Genomic DNA, 18,924 nt, shown 5'->3' on the forward strand with positions numbered 1-18,924 from the left:
AAGTCTATTGAATAGACAATTAACAAGTCCTGAATTGTTACAACAATTTTTTATGTTCCACGATCTTTGTTGCATAAATTGTACTGAAAATTTGCACTTCAAGAAATTATATTGGACATGATTTCCCAAAATTGTGACAAAAGTTTGCAAAACTGAACACATAGGACCATTGTGTGAATTTTTTCATAGGAAGGAGAAAATGGTTTCTAGAAAATTGTCACTGACAAAATGTGAATTTACGCCATGGGACATCACAGGATACTGGCTGTGAGAAGCCGAGAAATCCAAGCAGATACTCTGTGCAGAAAATAATAATAATGTTGTTGTTTTCTAATGCCAGGCATTTGACAATGAAGTCATTTGACCTCTTGCACTCCAATATTTTTCAAAGATATTATCATGATTAAATGGCAAGTTGTAGCCGATTTAAGTGAACACCATATTTTAACATTTTGGTGGCTACTTCATCTACACACAACCCCCAGAATGTCTGGAGGACCACACCTGCTGTTGGTTGACGGGTCCACTGGACTTAGTTGGGAGATCTTGTTGATCACCAGCTTTCCCTCCTTAAGTCACTGGAGGACGATTTTAGTGCCATAGCAGTCAGCACTAGGAACCAGCTTTCCCTTCTTAAGTCACTGGAGGACGATTTTAGTGCCATAGCAGGTCAGCACTAGGAACAGAAAAGTAGGAAGGGTAGGAAGGAATGTGAAATGAACCCCTAGGCCTCGAATGCTCTGATACCATTGGGGTCGAAGAAAGTAAGAGTTCAGTCAGAGGACTGGATAGGAAAGGGTAAAGAGGGAATTAGGTATTGAATAGAAAAAAATTATACCAAATTCAGTCATTAACACATCAAGCTGACCAGTGCTAATTGATGAGTAGCCCCTCCCTTTAGTTACTAACAGCTGCACCACGGGAAGGAGGGATGGGACATTGGGTATTTGTGCAGGTTGGTTCCTCAGTGAGAAGGATTAATGGCTGCCCCCCTGTATTCGACAAATACCCTTTTGCAGCCATATGATAATAATGTGGTTCATTTTTGTGGGATTGTGTTGGTGGATTTCATACCAAAGAGTTCACAGTAAACAGTTGGGTTGTGGGTTGTGGGTTGCAGCAGTCCCCTACTCTCCTCTGCAGTCCGAAGTTGAGATTCAGTAGCAATGGAGATTGTTCAGAACTAGATCATCCAAAGGTTGTCAGCTGTTGAGAGTATGTAGAATGTGACAGAAATGAATTAGTTTTTCAATTGCCTTCTTCTGTAGTATCCACCTGATAGTTACTTTCTGGTCTTACCCTAGTACAAACCCTAGTAATGCTGCACTTCGATTATTGTGACGTTTTGTAAAGTGACCTAAGTTCTGAACTGTCAGTGAAGTTACAGCGAGCTCAGAATATGTGCATCAGATACGTGTGCAACATCCGACGATATGCTCACTTATCACCGGTCTTCGCAAGTCTTTCGTGGCTCCGACTTAAAGAACGCAGAACTTTACACTCTTTGTCTTTACTCTTTCGAATTCTGCACACCTCAACACCAAATTACCTTTCGTCTCGTTTCTCTTATCTATACTCTAACCACGACGTAAATACCAGATCACTTATCTGTGGCACGCTAAGTATACCTCTTCATAGAACATGTTGTTATTCATCATCTTTTACAGTATCCACCTCACGTCAATGGAATTCCTTGTCACAAAGTATTAGGGGCTGCAAGACAATAAACACCTTTATAAACAGCTTAAAAGATAACCTTATTAGCATTTCACTCCAATCATACTGACTTAAACTATCACTGACTACATTGTTACTTCTTTCTTTAGACATCATCCTGATAGTGCTGTATTTTCAAAATTGTCTCTTTCTATTATCTAATATTATTTGAAATATATTAACATTCTATGTATTTTAGCTTAATTCTGCTACACAGTTTATTTCAGCGTTTAATTAATAGTTCATAGTATTTTGTTGTTTAATTCGTAAATAACTCTTGTATACATGTAAAACTCATCTAAATTAAATTGTTGAATTCTTTGTAAGTTCATGCATATGTGTATATACTTTTTGCTGGTTGAGTGGAAGAGAAGGCCTTACGGCCTTAACTGCCAGGTAAAATAAATCATCATTATTATTATTATTATTATTATTATTATTATTATTATTAATTTTTATTATTATTATTTTTTTTCATAGTGTGTAATATGTTGAAAGATATCATTGTCGTCATTATATTTTCGAAGATTCGCTTCAGATTACATCCAGCTGCCTAGACTATTTCCAGGTAATATGTAAATTTGTCTATCACAAGTTTTGACAAATGTTGGGACAGCCTTTATGATAGTTTACATAATCAGGACTAATTGGCACAAGCTTAATTTTCAGACGTTTATATTTTGACCCCCACGTCGATAATATCTCAGAGAAGTGAACAAGAAGACTTTCACTTATAAAAAGGCTGGCAGAAAAAAATGGGGATGCACAAGAGAAACTCGGAATACAACATGCAATATGTACCTCAAACCAAGTATCCAGTATTGATAGCATCACCCAAAAACTATCTGGATAAACTCAGTTTACCTCAAAATCAGGTCTTGAGATTAATTGCTGGTAGTGGAGCAGAAAAGTAACTCCAATTATTGCTAAGCAGATTCTTATGAATGTCTTAATATAATTGAGGAAAAATTGAAAGAACCAACACTAATACAGTAAGAAAAATTATTTAGATTGCCATATACAGAAAACAGTTAATATAATATCTAAACTATGGGTAGATTAAAACACACTCAATCTTTATAAATTAGTGCACAAGCTTAAAAAATACTTAAGTATTCCTCACAGGAAAGGAAATTTATTAATGAAAGACAACTTATTGCTTACCATTCGTACAGAACATAGTTTGGTCCTCATGGGCAATGTTAAAAAATGTGAAACAGGCAAACTAGTTTTGAAGACTTGGTTATAGAAATAGTTGAGACAAGATACCCGCGTAAGGAGTGCTTACAAATTTGTGCGATTGGATCCCTTATATCACACTTAAGAGGAGCAGGAGCTGGAGAAATATGTCCTCTCCTTTCATTTTGCCGTTCTGTAGGAGAATATACAACAAATTTTGAAGGGGAAGTTACTGCTATTTATATACATTAAATAAATTCCAAAACAATGCCAGATTATAATATTCAAGGGCAGCTATACAAACTGTAATTTCACAGAAGTCTACAAAAAGGACTAAAATTCAGAATTGTAAGAAAATTATCAAAAGTTGGAGATTTATCCTTTGAAGAGGTGGAAAAATTCAAATATCTTGGAGCAACAGTAACAAATATAAATGACACTCGGGAGGAAATTAAACACAGAATAAATATGGGAAATGCCTGTTATTATTCGGTTGAGAAGCTTTTGTCATCTAGTCTGCTGTCAAAAAATCTGAAAGTTAGAATTTATAAAACAGTTACATTACCGGTTGTTCTGTATGGCTGTGAAACTTGGACTCTCACTTTGAGAGAGGAACAGAGATTGAGGATTTTTGAGAATAAGGTTCTTAGGAAAATATTTAGGGCTAAGAGGGATGAAGTTACAGGAGAATGGAGAAAGTTACACAACACAGAGCTGCACGCATTGTATCCTTCACCTGGCATAATTAGGAACATTAAATCCAGACGTTTGAGATGGGCAGGGCATGTAGCACGTATGGGCGAATCCAGAAATGCATATAGAGTGTTAGTTGGGAGGCCAGAGGGGAAAAGACCTTTGGGGAGGCCGAGACGTAGATGGGAGGACAATGTTAAAATGGATTTGAGAGAGGTGGGATATGATGGTAGAGACTGGATTAATCTTGCTCAGGATAGGGACCAATGGCGGGCTTATGTGAGGGCGGCAATGAACCTCCGGGTTCCTTAAAAGCCAGTAAGTAAGTAAGAAAATTATCTGTTACCTAACTAAACTGGAGACAAAAATTAGTTTACAGTGGATTCCTTCCCGTTATGCCATGCAACAGTAGAATTTTTGACTAAAAAGACCGTTGCAATTTTACTAGAATAGATTTCCATTTTATTTTATAAAACAACTTATGAAAAGCAAATTCAGATCTGCCCAAAAACAACAAGGTTCTGATGGAGCAAAAGATAAATTCTGGGAAATTTTATTGACCAATTCCAAGATAATCCCCAAGGGCCACATAAATGTGTTGCGATGTTCAGGTTGGTAACAGGTCAGTATTGTTTGACAAGTTACCTGCAGAGGATATGAATCCCCATACTTCTGTCTGTGTATTGTGTGACGCAAATGAAAGAACACATCAAACAATGGACAGCATTGCTACAAGAAGATGACATCGTACAAAAATACTGGAGTGCAAGACTGTGAATGACTTCATTGTCAAGTGCCTAGGCACTGGACCAACAAAACATATTTCAATCTCATTAGACACAAAGTGATATTTATCTATTGACTTGATTTCGTATCAAAATTACGAATTATTGTATTGTGTGATCTGCTGGCCCACAGAAACGACGGACTTACATGTGTCACGGACAGATTGGTGGTGTTGTAGTTGCTGCTGTTTAATTGTGAAATCCGTATGAAAATGTAGGATATTACAAAGTTTTTCCAGTTGCAGTCACATACTCAATTTTATTGTTCTGGAAAAGATGAAAGTCTTATAAGAACTTTGTAGGTATGGAATAGATGCCAGTATGTGGGATATTTGCCAGTACTTGTTTTGAAGTGATATAACATGCTGAGTCAAGAATGGGTCACAGCCAGATCAGTTTGCCTTCCTCATATTTAAAAATAAACTCTAAAACTTACGATAAAGATGTAAATATTATAAGTGACACATCCTGCAGTCACTTTGTTTTACTCTCACAAATGCATTGTTTCAGATAAACACAGAATTTTTCTTCAATTTCTGTAAGATTTGTCAATAATAGTAATATGCGTTACAAGAGCGGTTTGTTGAAGTTTTCATGTTTGAGGAAAAGTTTGAAAAAGCAAAACGTAGTTGAGCTTTTTTAATTTCCGAGAATTGAAGAAAACATACCGCTCGTGTATTGTACATTATTTTGTGCAAAGATCGTTTATTACATACCTGAAAGAGGAATTTCTAATTAGTTGCAATGAAATCTCCATCTTGGTTTCTGTTCAATGACTGCAAATTTGCAAAACAAAAATATCTATCTTCAATATTGTCGCTTTAAAATATTTTCTGTGTTTACTATACTCCAGCAGGCCGTGATATACGTTTGTCTTTTTTTTCCCCCCAGTCTATGATGAGTCTGGAATCTTGTTGATTTTTTCACAGCTTCCTTAATGTTTCTTGCGTCACGAATGCAGTAACTTTAGTGGAGTTGTATAGTTTACTTAATTTTTGCAACTATTTAAAAATAATAATTAACAGTGCAATTTAGGTGAAATTGCAGTGGTAAGTTTCCAATTTATAATTATTACTATATTGAACGTCTCTAAAAATAATATGTTAAAAGCCTAAAGCAGTAAAATCAATATGTCACTTAAGCGGTAAGAAGAGGGAAATTGTTATGTGTGTTAGGTTGGGAATATTGAATGTGGAATTTTAGACTTTCCGCGGATTGGTTTTGTGTGGAAACCAAGAAAATACGCACGATCTCTCACAAAATACATGAAATAATAAAGAGTAATGAATATATAATGTAAAACTGGATGTAGTTCCTGCTCAAATGGTAAATGTAGCTTATTAAGAATATTCCTGGCCCATTTTGTACTTCTAAAGTAATTTTGTAACTGATTCAGATGAGAACACTCAACAGAGAACGAATTAACTCTCATCTGTACACCGAGAATTAAAAATTTTCGTTTTTTGGTACTGTTGTGACAGAACATAGTAGTTTAAAATTTGCATTTCGTATGAATTACAATAAAACAGAAGAGAGTGGGACAACATTATGATGTGTTGTGCAGCCCCTGCTGGAGAACAGCCCCGTGAGAGTGCCCACGAGTCACGGCACTACCAAATACTCCAAGCTGGAGAACGAGTTGGACAGCCCCAACCGGCAGTTCCTGGATGACACACTGCAGCAGCAGAACCACATCGTGAGGACCCAGGACGAGCAGCTGGACATGATCAGCGACTCCATCGGCACGCTCAAGACCGTGTCCAGGCAGATCGGCAGCGAGCTGGACGAGCAGGCTGTGTAAGTGAACGTTAGGGCTCGGATAAATACACATCGTGGTGTGCAACTTGAAAATGAGTCATAGTCCTGCCATCTATCCGCAATATTCGGAACCCGAATCACGCAAGTGAAGTGGGTAGGCATTGGATGCACAAAGTTTACTAGTGAAACATATGCGTGTTTAAACTTAGGTAATTTGAATAGGCACGTAGTAGATTTTTAAACACATACATATTCAGACATTCAGGTTACTTAAATATTTTTATGCTCGACCATGCCGAAATGTAGTAATTATACACCTGATAGCAGCCCTTTAATGGACATCATTAAAGTACGCCTGTTCATTAAAGTTCAGGTGTTCCACACCATTGTAGCAATATGAAAGCGCAAGTATCGATTATTCTCGGATATGCAATTGAAAGACAACTAGTGAAACGTCACGGAGGCTGGAAATCCAATACTGTCGCAGAAGGTTATGTTCTGTTACTATAATAATTAGCGTTAATTGTAAATAATATTCAAATAAATTCAATTTCTCATCTCGTTTTTCAATGTCTAAATCAATTTCAAGGTTATGTCAAGATTAATGTTTATTTTACACTCTAGATTATATCAAGGTAAATGACATTTGTTTCTCGGAAAAAATCAATACTTTCGCGTCTGCGCACATCTCACAATTTACGAGGTATTGCACAAGGTCAGTTACTCTCCCCACTCAGATAAGAATAACATGAATACTTATGAATAATTTCAAGTTAGAAATATGGTCGAGCATAAAAAGTCGTATGAAACTTGCCTATAATGGTAATTAAGACACTCGTATGAAAATTATGAAACTCGCACTCGTTTCATAAACATACTCGCGTCTTAATCACTACCATTATAGGCTCGTTGCATAATGTACTATAGTATCGGTATGCTTAGTTATAAATACGTATTTTCTTTATTTTTTTAAGAAAAGTCAGTACTCGTGAATTCTCACATTCATATAATTATATCCTATAGAAACGAAATTTTTTGGTTACAAAGTAATTTTATGACTGTCCTAAATAAATCCTCCTTCACCAATCATTCTACAGTATAGCGCCCCTAAACTAAATCATTTCCACAGCATGTCTGCTTCTCTTTCCCATCCCTAATTGAAGACATGCACAGAGAAATGGGTAACTGTCAAAATTAACATTGTGTCGAGTTAAGTGCTGCAATCTGTACATGATCTATCCTTCTTGACATTGTGCTAATCTCCAGTGATTGTATTATGTTAAATGTAGTGAATCACAATTCTTGTGTTTCAGGATATGCTTTTTCTATAATTTCAAGAACGGGCTAATCAATTGCTGCAATACACCGGCTCTCTAGTGGAGAATATCGGAACTAGTGGATAAGCAAAATGGCAAAAAAACAGTCAAATGTTGTAAATGAGAAATGTATTAATGAGTAACTCTTACAAAGTTCTATAATAACGAAAATAGTGGAAATTACCGAAAAAGGAGGTATAATTCAGGAAATACTACATAAAAGATTTCAATGTTATTTTTGGGTTAATAATGAATAGAAATATTTTTTTATGTAGGAGATAGTTTTTGTGAATGTTCAAAGAAGTTTAACATATTTTCCGTTTACATATTATTGTATTTGTCTCATATGTTAATTCATACTTCATGCTTGCACCTCATGTTCACAAAAACAAGTGAAGATAATTTGTGTTTTTTTTTTAACCTCGTTCAAAAACCTCTATTTTTTTTGCATTTTAAGAAAGTGTGGGTTAACCCGTTTTTGCAGGCATGTCTTCAAGTCTTTTGTTGTTACATACAAAACCTGTGTCAGCAGTCCCTCAGTCAGTTTTCCAAATCTGTGCATTGTAATTTGAAAGTGTGACAAATGTGAGTACAAATTAACATGGATAAGCGTAAACTGTATGTTATCCAAATTTTTGTAACATTGTTTTGTCATGTTTCATGTGTCTTTCACAGTTCAAACCTATCAATGGAAAGAAATCTGACTCTGATATATAATACGAACTGATTTATGTAAGCTGAAGTGGGAATAATGATGTCAGCATTCATTTTGAAATTGCCGGTGGCAGAAAAAAAATATATACAGTAAAACCTCGTTAATCCGGACCTCGTTAAACCGGATATCGCTTAATCCGGACAAGTATTCTTAAAAAATTATATTTGTTGAAAAAAAGTGGAAAATAAATGAAAATATTCTCGCATGGCGCAGCTTAAGTTTCGGCATACTATATTCGTATTTCCAGAGTTGTAAATGTATCCAATGACCTTGTCCTTGACCATCACTGCCACCCTCATCCGCCTGGAATGCAACTTTCACCCTCCACCCTTGTGCTATTACAAACCCTGTAAGACTTCGACTCAGTTTAACACTACAGTAGTACAGTACAGTATTCTCTCTTCTATACAGTGTTAATTTAAATTAGTGAATCAATTCAAGGTGGACAATGTCATTCAGTAAACCAGCTGCTTCGTCCGGAAAGCGAAAACATAAAGCTATATCTTTGCATGAGAAATTAAAGATCATTGAAAATCTTGAAAATGGTGCCACTGTTGCCAGTGTTTGTGCAGAGTATGGAATTGCTAAACAAACAGTTTCCGATATACGAAAGAAAAAAAGCGAACTGTTGTTATTTGCTTTGAAGTGTAATGTGGATAAAGAAACTTGTCGAGTTAAGCGAATGCGGGCGCCAGCGGACCAAAAATTGGACGCTGCAGTGTACAAGTGGTACGAACAATTTCGTGCAAGTGGAATAGCAGTGAGAGGAGTAGAAATTCAAGCTGCAGCCGAACGCCTGGCAAAACAACTTGGTGTAAATGGGTTTACGGCTAGTGCGGGCTGGCTGTTTAGATTTCGCAAACGCCACAACATAGTGAACAGAAAAATGTGTGGGGAGAGTCTAAGTGCAGATGCAAGTGCTGTAGAGCCATTCAAGAAAAAACTGCATTCTATCATGAAGGAAGAAGGGTTAGGTTTAAATCAGGTGTATAATGCCGACGAAACAGGCCTGTGTTGGCGCGCTCTGCCTGATAATACACAAGCATCAAAATCCATAAGAAATACACCTGGTCGCAAGATCAGTAAAGAACGTGTCTCTGCATTGTTGTGTGCTAACGCCGATGGAAGCCATATCCTAAAGACTGTCATTGTAGGCAAGAGTAAACAGCCAAGGGCTATTAAAAACATTATGTCTAATTTGCCTGTCCATTACTACCATTCTAAAAATGCTTGGTTCACAGCAAATATCACATCTGATTGGTTCCATAACTACGCTGTGCCAGAAATAAGAAGACATCAAATGGATAAGTCAAATACTGAAGTGAAAGCCATAATCTTATTGGATAATGCACCTGCTCATCCCGATGAAAAAAAGCTTTGTAGTGCAGACGGTAAAATCAGATGTCTATTCTTACCTCCCAATACAACATCGCTAATGCAACCAATGGACCAAGGCGTCATCTATACTGCAAAGAGGTTGTATAGAAAGAGATTTCTGTCTGAAGTCTTTGAAGTTGAAGAATCTACAGATGGCGAAGACAGAAGAGCAGAAAAAACACTGCAAAATATCAAGTCATACAACTTCAGGTCTATGATTTTCAATTTTGCGGCTGCAGTGAAAGATATAGCACCTTCTACTTTGGCCAATGCATGGAATAAAATTTTGTGTGACAACAGTGTTGAACTCGAGAGCAAAGGCATTGAATTAAAGGACTATCATGAAGCACTCGTAAGGGGTGGTGAGAAATCCGTCACAGTAGAAGAGATTGAGGACTGGTTAGACAATGATGAAGGTGATCCCGGCTACTACATAATGAATGAAGACGAAATAGTGGATAGCGTAAACGACGATCGAGACTATGAATATGAAGATGAGGATCCAGATATGGAACTGCCAAAAATGAAATTAAGTGAGGTGAAAGAACATTTGAATTCAGTGATTAATTTCATTCAACGAAGTGACAATAAACAAATATCTGCCTACTACTGTCACATGAGGCACCTGCGTGAACTTGTAGTGAAAGAAATGTGCGAGAAACCTCAAAAGAAAATTGACAGTTTTTTTAAACCAAAGTAACAACAGTATAATGGATAACTTTTAATAATTACACAGGTACTGTTCTTTATTATATTATTAGTGTATACAATTTTTTGTTCTTAGTCAGGAAATATAATTTTTTCTCTTATTTCTGTTAATCCGGACTTTTGCTAATCCGGACAATTCTCAGCCCCAATTGGTCCGGATTAACGAGGTTCCACTGTATAAATTTAAGCATGCATTTTGTATATTTGTCAATTTTAAGCACATACCTCTTGAAAGAATATATATTTTCACTTGAAGATGTTTTATAAGCACATATTAAAAATTTTAAGCACAAGAAATAACATAATTATCTGAGTCCTACTCATGATAATGAAGTTGCAACTCACTTTTGACGATCAAGTTATTGATTTCCTGTATGTGGGGTGGGGAAGCATGCAGCGAAGAACTTGTTAAGTAAATCAGTAGAACGTGTCAGAATATTTCTATACAAGTTTCAGTGATAGATTATTTATTTATACTGATCATGCATTGTTGGCTGCAGACTGATGGTAATCAGGCTTCATGCTGACCCCACATAGCGGAAGTCCTACTCGATATCAGCTCGATGAAAGTGCTAATATAATCTTAGGGAAAACTGCTGGGGGAATGAGAAACTCTCAATAGAATTGCCAATCTCTTTAAAAGCATGGACACATCTAATATCGCCATTAATCTTCATTATCATACGATATGCAGTTATACGGAGTGACCAGAAAGTCGCTGTGCACAGAAAACTTACACTTGCCATGTCCAACTAGTTTCTACAAAATGGCACCTTCTGCTATTAAAAATGGAGGACATTGTGTTGATTACTTGTTGCAGAATGCATGCAGATTTTTTACACTTGCATTTTTTCTTTTCTCTTTCAGGATGTTAGACGAGTTTGGAAATGAACTAGAAAATACAGATTCTAAACTTGACACCACAATGAAGAAAGTAGCCAAAGTACTTCACATGTCGAATGGTGAGTCCTGGGTTGTTGTTTTGTATATTGAGATCCCAGACACAACAAAAATACCTCATACATCTTAAGAAATTGAAAATTTTAGGAAAAACTTTGAAATTAAAATTGCTGAAATTTAAAATGTACATTAAGTAACAAACCACAAGAAATGCATGTAGATTGTGAACAAATATTGGGATGGGAACTGACAAGTGACTTATTACGAACCTTTCTTGTTGTGGATAGTACACCAGATGACATTAGACTTCGATATTCTTTTAAGCTGTACAACTTCGGTGTACAGAGTTGCACTGAACACCAGAATAAAGATGTGATGTGACATAGCAGCTCTCTGCTTTCTTATCTTTCCGCTGTAGTTTGTTTGATGGAGTAAATTGTCATAATTTGTCATAATTTGTTGTTGATCTTGTACACTTCTTCTTGGCCTATATTTATGTTCGTTTATCCATACAACTATTGGATATAGATATATTCATAAATTAATATTCTTCTTCTTCGGCTCTGCAACTTCATTTGCTGAACGTTTTGGCCTTATCTACAATTTTCCGCCATACTTTCCTAATAAGTTAATATACCCAGCAAATTTGCAGATGAAATGTAACATTTTTACTAAGTCTACTTTTCTGGGTGTCACATTCACCAGTCCTGGATGTGATGTAGTTGGACTTGATCTCACAGTATTGTGTGTTCTATCTGAGGAGGGAACTGTTTAGAGCTAGCTGACAAAGTAAAATGTATAATTTTTCTAAAGTGAAGGACAAAGTTTCGAATACTACTTTCTTGTGATTAGTTCAAATGTAATTTTGAAAATATTCTTGGTGTGCTATAAAAGAGTTGCTATATATGAACTGCGCCTTTAAAAAAAAAGTAAAACAAATACATGAAAACCTATACCGAGAGGTTCACAAATCACTAAAACAGATTTATTATTTTTTTTAATTTTAAAGTATATCGAAAATAAAAAGAGCATGCATAACTCGTTTCTAATAGGCTGGTTCTCTCTATATAAAAAATAAATTTAGGTCAGACTTTTTAAATTTTAAGTATAATCTATTATCATATTCTCCTTAATCCAGGATATTGGAGTTTTTTTAATGATGTATAAAAATAGTCCCGTCCTGTCTGGCTCCAGCAGTCTTGTGTCCTGCTACTGCTTTAGAAATGTTTCGTAACACTCCATGATGTAACTGAACAAATTATGGAACAGTTATCACAATTTGAGGGCGTGGTTTATTCCTTAAGAGCAGGCAGTCCCTAGTAAATGACTTTTTGTGAAATAATCACGTGTCATTAAATGAAGATCACATGAGAAGAATTAGTTGGGATCCGGCAGTTTCATCATACATTTTTTGACATGCGGAATTTTCGTCACACATTACATTTTCGACACTTAATACTTCATTGTTAGTGTTTACTACGAAATTGTTACTGTTTACTACAAATTAACGCTTCTAGTAGACGCAAGAGGCACTGTTACTCACTTTATGAAGAATTTGTTTAAGCAGCTTTGTTATGTACTTCATTGTTTACTGTCTACATAGTTGCAGTTCATTGCGTCTCGAAAAAATTTACTGAGAACAGTACTTACGAAGCATGGCATAGGAGAATTAATAGGGAAAACGACATCCTAAATATTTTCATGTTCTTCAACAGCTAGAGATGAGGTAGCAGTAATTGATTGAGACATCGAAAGATTGCAGTCTGGCTTCTCACCCACTGAGAAGAAGAGACAGTATCTTAATACAGATGCCAGGATTTCTAAGATTGTGGAATGCTGTGAGAACTATAAGAATAGTGGTGATATTCTCGGTTATCTGCATTAATACAGGGTGGATTGCTCGAATGTACCTAATTTCAGTTGTATGTGACTGGTGAACGATTGAAGATAGAACCTTACGGTAACGTTTATATGAAAGGAAAACTCAACAAGTTTCGAATCCTGTCAGTAGTTGGTGCGCAGACACTGTTTCTTTTTGTAGATTGTATTGATTGTCAAAATGGCAACACCGTAGATGAAAGTGCAAACTGTATTGTGGTATGCAGAGTTTAAATCAGTTGTTAGAGTTCAAAGGGAGTATCGGCGAGTGTTTAACCATGATGCTCCAACTGCTAAAAGCATTAAGAAGTAGTATGATACATTTTTAGCTACAGGATCGGTGTTGAAGAAGCATGGTGGTGGTCGTAGAACATCCGACGAAATGGTTGCAGATGTTCAAGCCGCGTATGAGCGAAGCCCGTGGAAGTCATTAAGAAGAGCTTCACGGGAACTTCAAGTACCAAAATCAACACTGCCACAAATTGTCCACAAACGTCTCAAACTGTACGCATACAAAGTGCAGTTAATGCAACGTCTGGAGTCGAATGGCAAACCCAAAGGAGTGGAATTCTCCAAACGATGCTAGACCGTCTCGGCACTGATCCTGATTTTATGTCCAAGATTTTCTTCTCAGACGAAGCCACATTCCATGTGTCAGGTAACGTGAACTGGCATAATGTGCAGATCTGGGGATCGCAGAATCCTCACGCTATACAAGCGCACGTTCGTGATAGTCTCAAGTTAAATGTGTGGTGCGATTTGTCACAGCAGCAGGTCATTGGACCGTTTTTCTTCACTGAGAAAACTGTGTGTGATACCACATATCTTGACATGCTGGAGCAGTTCTTCTTTCCACAAATTGAACACCTGCAGCCTAACATCCTTTTCCAGCAAGATGGCGCTCCTCCACACTGGTTCAGTGACGTTTGTACGACTTTAGATAACATGTTCCCTGGCCGTTGGATTGGTAGGGGAGGACCGATTGCTTGGCCCCCGAGATATCTGGATTTAACACTGCTCGATTTCTTTCTCTGGGCTACGTCAAAGATAAAGTGTACGCTACCCCAGTCAGAGACCTTCGTGATCTTCGGGAGTGCATCATAGAGGCTATTGAGAGCATTCCAGAAGACATGCTCCAACGTGCTTGGCAAGAAATCGTTCATCGCCTCGATATCGTCACAGTGACAGCTGGAGCTCACGTAGAGATATGGTGATGTGCATATCGAAACTTGTTGAGTTGTCCTTTCATATAAATGTTACTGTAGGTTTCTATCTTCAACTGTTACCAATCACATACAATTGGAATTAGGTACATTCGAGCAGTCCACTCTGTATTGCTGGAAGTTTTTAGTTGTAAAATTGTACAACCCACTCTGAAAGAATACAAATATTTATACATCTTGATTACACAACTTTTAACACTGTACCACTTCGGAATATGTATGGTAAGACTTTCCTGTGTTAAATTCCAACATACCTCGTTTACATGTTTCGACCTATTTATGGGTCATCTTCAGAACTGGTCGTTTATTTATCTGTGACCATCTTTGCCTGTGTTGAATTTTCCCGTGACGAAAAGCACCATTGTGACTATTTTACAATGTGACTACTTGCCCAAAGATGCAAAGATTGGAAGTCAACCTGTGATGTAAGTCTGATTCAACATAATATTATAGTGAAATATTTCAAGAAATGAAATGAGATTCCAATATTTGCATTCAGCAGTCGTAAGGGAATTCTAAGTGCATTCATTAACGTTTATTCAGGCGGCACTACTTCATATAGACAGTTTAATTCATTGTTGTCACTGATAGTGTAGTGGTTAAAATGCTGGTCTTTAAGCCGGAAGTTCGAAGGTTCGAGTCGTCACATGCACCTCTACTTTTTCGCTGTAATTGCTTTGTACCTTTAAATTACCGGTAATTGGTGTGACCAAAACACACAGTGTGACCACACATACTATGACTAAGATAATGTGTCTATTTGTATCTGTGACGAAAACCCCTAGACCCGAATTAAAATTTTCTGGATTGGCATTTGAAGTGTAATATATTAGCCAGCTTTGGCTCTAAACAGCTAAGTTTTCCTGCAAATAATCTTGTAGAATATGTGTTAGAAATTTGAATACTGAATTATGGCTTAACTGTGAAGTTATATTTTCACATCATTGGAAGGACTGCAGCCAAAACACTGAACACTATGCCATCCATGTACTTCATGATTGCTGTTTGCAATAGGAAGCTGCTCTGAATAAATAATGCCCCCATGTTTCATTTGTCAATTCATCCCCCATTTCCTCCCCCATTGCACTGTGTATAGTTGGAATTCCGCTATAAACCACTGACGACAGCTTTTAATATTCCTCTCAGATTTAAAAGTCTGTTTCGGTAAACGATAAAATAAGAATACAAGCAGTCACAATATTTTACATCTCGTTAATCTGTATTAAGTCGTGGGCATTATAAAAGTTTGTGTATGCAATACAGAACACGAAAGTTCATTTTCGTATCTCTATGCATTGTTAGCTATTTAATTTATCAATTTCATGTTGAAGTTTGCCGATAAGCTATTAATGTTTGACTATAAATATATGTGTACAAAACCGCCTTTGCTTATCATAAAATAAATAAATTTTCATTAACGTTTTCGATACATGTGTATCATCTTCAGATGTGAAGTTAGATTAATATCACAGTCTACTATATACAGTCGCGAAGCTCAATATGTAGTAAAAATGCAAACATGGGTAGTTGCCCACCACTAGGATCGCTACTATCGCCTCATCATCGCAGATCTCTCTCCTAACAGACGACAAAATATGTTACACTTTCGTTGTCGTGTTCTTTTGGGAAAAATTAACACCTTCCTTCCATTATTGAAATATTAAATGCATAAAGTTAATTTATTATTTTAATGAAGTATATTAAATTACACCATTAACTCGAATATATCTGCAAGAAATAAGTTAATATAATTTTTGTTTGTGCAAAACGAACTGAAATTTACTATAATAGCTTCTCTCATTCAAGATCATAGTGATAATTAACTATGAAACCAATAAATATTAATTTGCATTTCCCTTTACAACAATAATAATGGAAATATGAATTAATGGAGTAACTTACGTGTACCGGTACTTGTAGTGTAGGCTTACGTAGTTAACAAAGTGGGATGAGGTTAAGCAATAATAATCACACCAGAATTGGAAATAAAACGTGATCAATAAATTTTATTGTAACAGACTTTTTCTACGTCTCTAGTAAAGCAACAAATAAAAATAACATCAAAATTAACAGCTATAATTAAAAACATGTCCTTTGAAAAAAAAAATAGGCCTAAGCAATAATAATCCCACCAGAATTGAAAATAAAACGTGATCAATAAATTTCATTAAAACAAACTTAATTTTTCTACGTCTTTAGTAAAATAACACATAAAAGTAATAACACAATAGCTACAATTAAAAATATATCCTCTGAAAAAAAAGTACACCTAACCTTTATTTCTCTGGAAATTTAGCAGCCTAAGTGACAGAATTTTAACCGGTATCTAATGTCCTTTCGGTTAGACTGAAACATTTCATTGTGAAATTTAAGGATATAATGTATTCTAACAGTCACAAAGAACTTCAAAATTAAGAGTTTTGTTTCTACACAGCATTCTTGTGGAAACCCAGGAACCTTTCTGAATCTTTCGGAAATCGGAAAAAGGATAACTCTGGCCTCTTTCTCTTACTGTTGCTACAATTTATAGCACTACAAACGTCTCCTCCTTGTCCCATATTATTATTCCAATTATTATATTTTAGCCATTAACATTTTCATTACAACTAATAACGAACATTTCACAAGCATCAATGTGAAATACGCAACGAGCTAGCACTCGATAGAAATACGACACAGTCCAAAGTCGACCATGGACAGTCTATTGTTTCTAGTTGCTAACCGCTTGGAGCGCTTTATCACGAGATTTGCAAAAAAACACCTCAAGCTTCGCGACTGTATGTAGTAGACTGTGTTAATATGATGAAAACCTTGCCTATTAGATGGAACTTAATGTGGTAATTTTCGGGTCATATTAGTGTGGTTGCTTGGACTTAACTTAGGTTGATCTATGATATACATGCTATGTTAGGTTGAATCACTGCGAGTCATGTGATATGATCTAAAATGTAAAATAAAATTGTTTAAGAATTGTAACCACTATTAGCGTAGTTATTGAAATGTGAACACTTTGTATAAACACTTTAAAAGTTTAGATCACTTTGAACATGTGTTGGCTGTATTTGCCGATTTAAATCACTGCAAATATAGTCAAATATTTAATTTATGTTTAATTTTTGGACGATAGTTTAAGAAAATAAACAGGAAACAGGAATATCATGGGTAATGTGCTAAAGATGAGGATCGTACTTAATGATTGTGTCTGTTTGCAGATCGGAGGCAGTGGATAGCGATTGCGGTGCTGTCAGGGATCATGGTAGTGGTGATCATCCTGTTCATCGTGACTTGAAGTGTGTGGAGTGAGTGATCGTAACGTCATTGTTTACAAATCTATTAGGTTTTTTTTTTTTAGAGGAGTCCATTTAATTTTTTAATCCCACATATACAGGGTGGTACTCTTAACATTGTGATTACTTGTATTTTCTCTATGGTTCAATATATTAAGATTCTGTTTTTACGGACATTGAAATATTTGGAGAGACATGCAGAACGACTCCTTGTTAACCTACAAATAACACGGAAAATAATATTTAAAACAGAAATGTACAGTTTTCTAAACAAAACATGCACGTTCTTGAAGGCAAAGGAAGAATATACTCACGACGTTTATCTCGATAGTCTGAACCATGTTGACATACACTTAGATGCATAGTGAGCCGTTCACATCTCTAATCCTGCCAGTGGTTTTCTTCCTTACTTCTTGCTAAATTCTCTTACTGACACGTGTTCCATATCAATCTGCTTTTTCCTTTCTTTTTAAGCTCTTTGACTCTTTGTAATGTGGCACCACTTTTTAATGCTTGTTGACTATTTCACCCCTACAGTATACAATAGAAAATCATGATGAAAGGTCCTTTAGATCTACCCAGTCATTAATCATGGAACAATTTTCCTTGTTTGATAGAGGACTGGAGTGTCCAGCCATTTGTCTGAATGAATATTATTTTAATTGTTTCCTTTTTTATTTATTTGATTTTGTTAAACTGAACACATTTTTAGTTACGCACATTGAATTATAAAACTCAAGGAATGACATTTACGTCATATTAATGGTTTCGTAGTATTTTTATTTATATGTATATGTATTTAGAAAATGCTTTTGTCCAGTGCCGAGGTGTTTGGCAATCTGCCTTCTTCAGTCCAATATTTGTCTAGGATGGAATGACATTACACACAGCCAGATGATTGTTGTCCATGATTTTATTCTTTTTGCGTAGAAGAGAGATTAGGTTAGGTTAGGAGAAGAAAGAATGTATATCTTATATACATACATAGGTGTGGCTCATGTTTTAGCCACAGACTTAGTTCTTCTGGAAGAAAGTTGCACAATACATGCATTGAAATTACAATTATTGTACCAGTCCTGTCCATGCAGACATCATCTTTGTCATCTCTGGAAGTATTGGGTTCAAATATTGAGACAGACGTTGTTAATATATAATCTCTCCCTGTATTTGAATTCTGCCTTGAAAAACTTGTAGGCCTATGTTTCATTTAAGGAATTGTACTTCTGTTTTAAACATGAATGTTTCATTGTGTCATTTTGTATGTCCTTGCAAGCATCTGAATGTATATCAGCACAGTCTATTAATAACTGATGACCCATATGGTTAATATCAGAAGTCACATCAAGTAAACCACTCTGTATGAATATCTTCAAACATGTACAGTAATCT

At 36.0% G+C, this 18,924-nt stretch overlaps 1 protein-coding gene across 1 annotated transcript in view; it reads left to right on the forward strand.

The window, feature by feature from the left end:
* Syx6 (Syntaxin 6) overlaps nucleotides 1–17,705 on the forward strand; it is a 38,252-nt gene extending 20,547 nt beyond the window's left edge. Inside the window, exons 5-7 of the mRNA XM_069832302.1 lie at nucleotides 5,938–6,170; nucleotides 11,115–11,209; nucleotides 17,461–17,705. Of these exons, the coding sequence (XP_069688403.1) occupies nucleotides 5,938–6,170; nucleotides 11,115–11,209; nucleotides 17,461–17,537 (405 nt within the window). The 3' untranslated portion in view covers nucleotides 17,538–17,705. The remainder of the gene's footprint in view (nucleotides 1–5,937; nucleotides 6,171–11,114; nucleotides 11,210–17,460) is intronic.
* Nucleotides 17,706–18,924: the final 1,219 nt, after the last annotated feature.

This window comes from Periplaneta americana, chromosome 8 (genome assembly GCF_040183065.1).
Source record: "Periplaneta americana isolate PAMFEO1 chromosome 8, P.americana_PAMFEO1_priV1, whole genome shotgun sequence".
NCBI lineage: Eukaryota > Metazoa > Arthropoda > Insecta > Blattodea > Blattidae > Periplaneta > Periplaneta americana.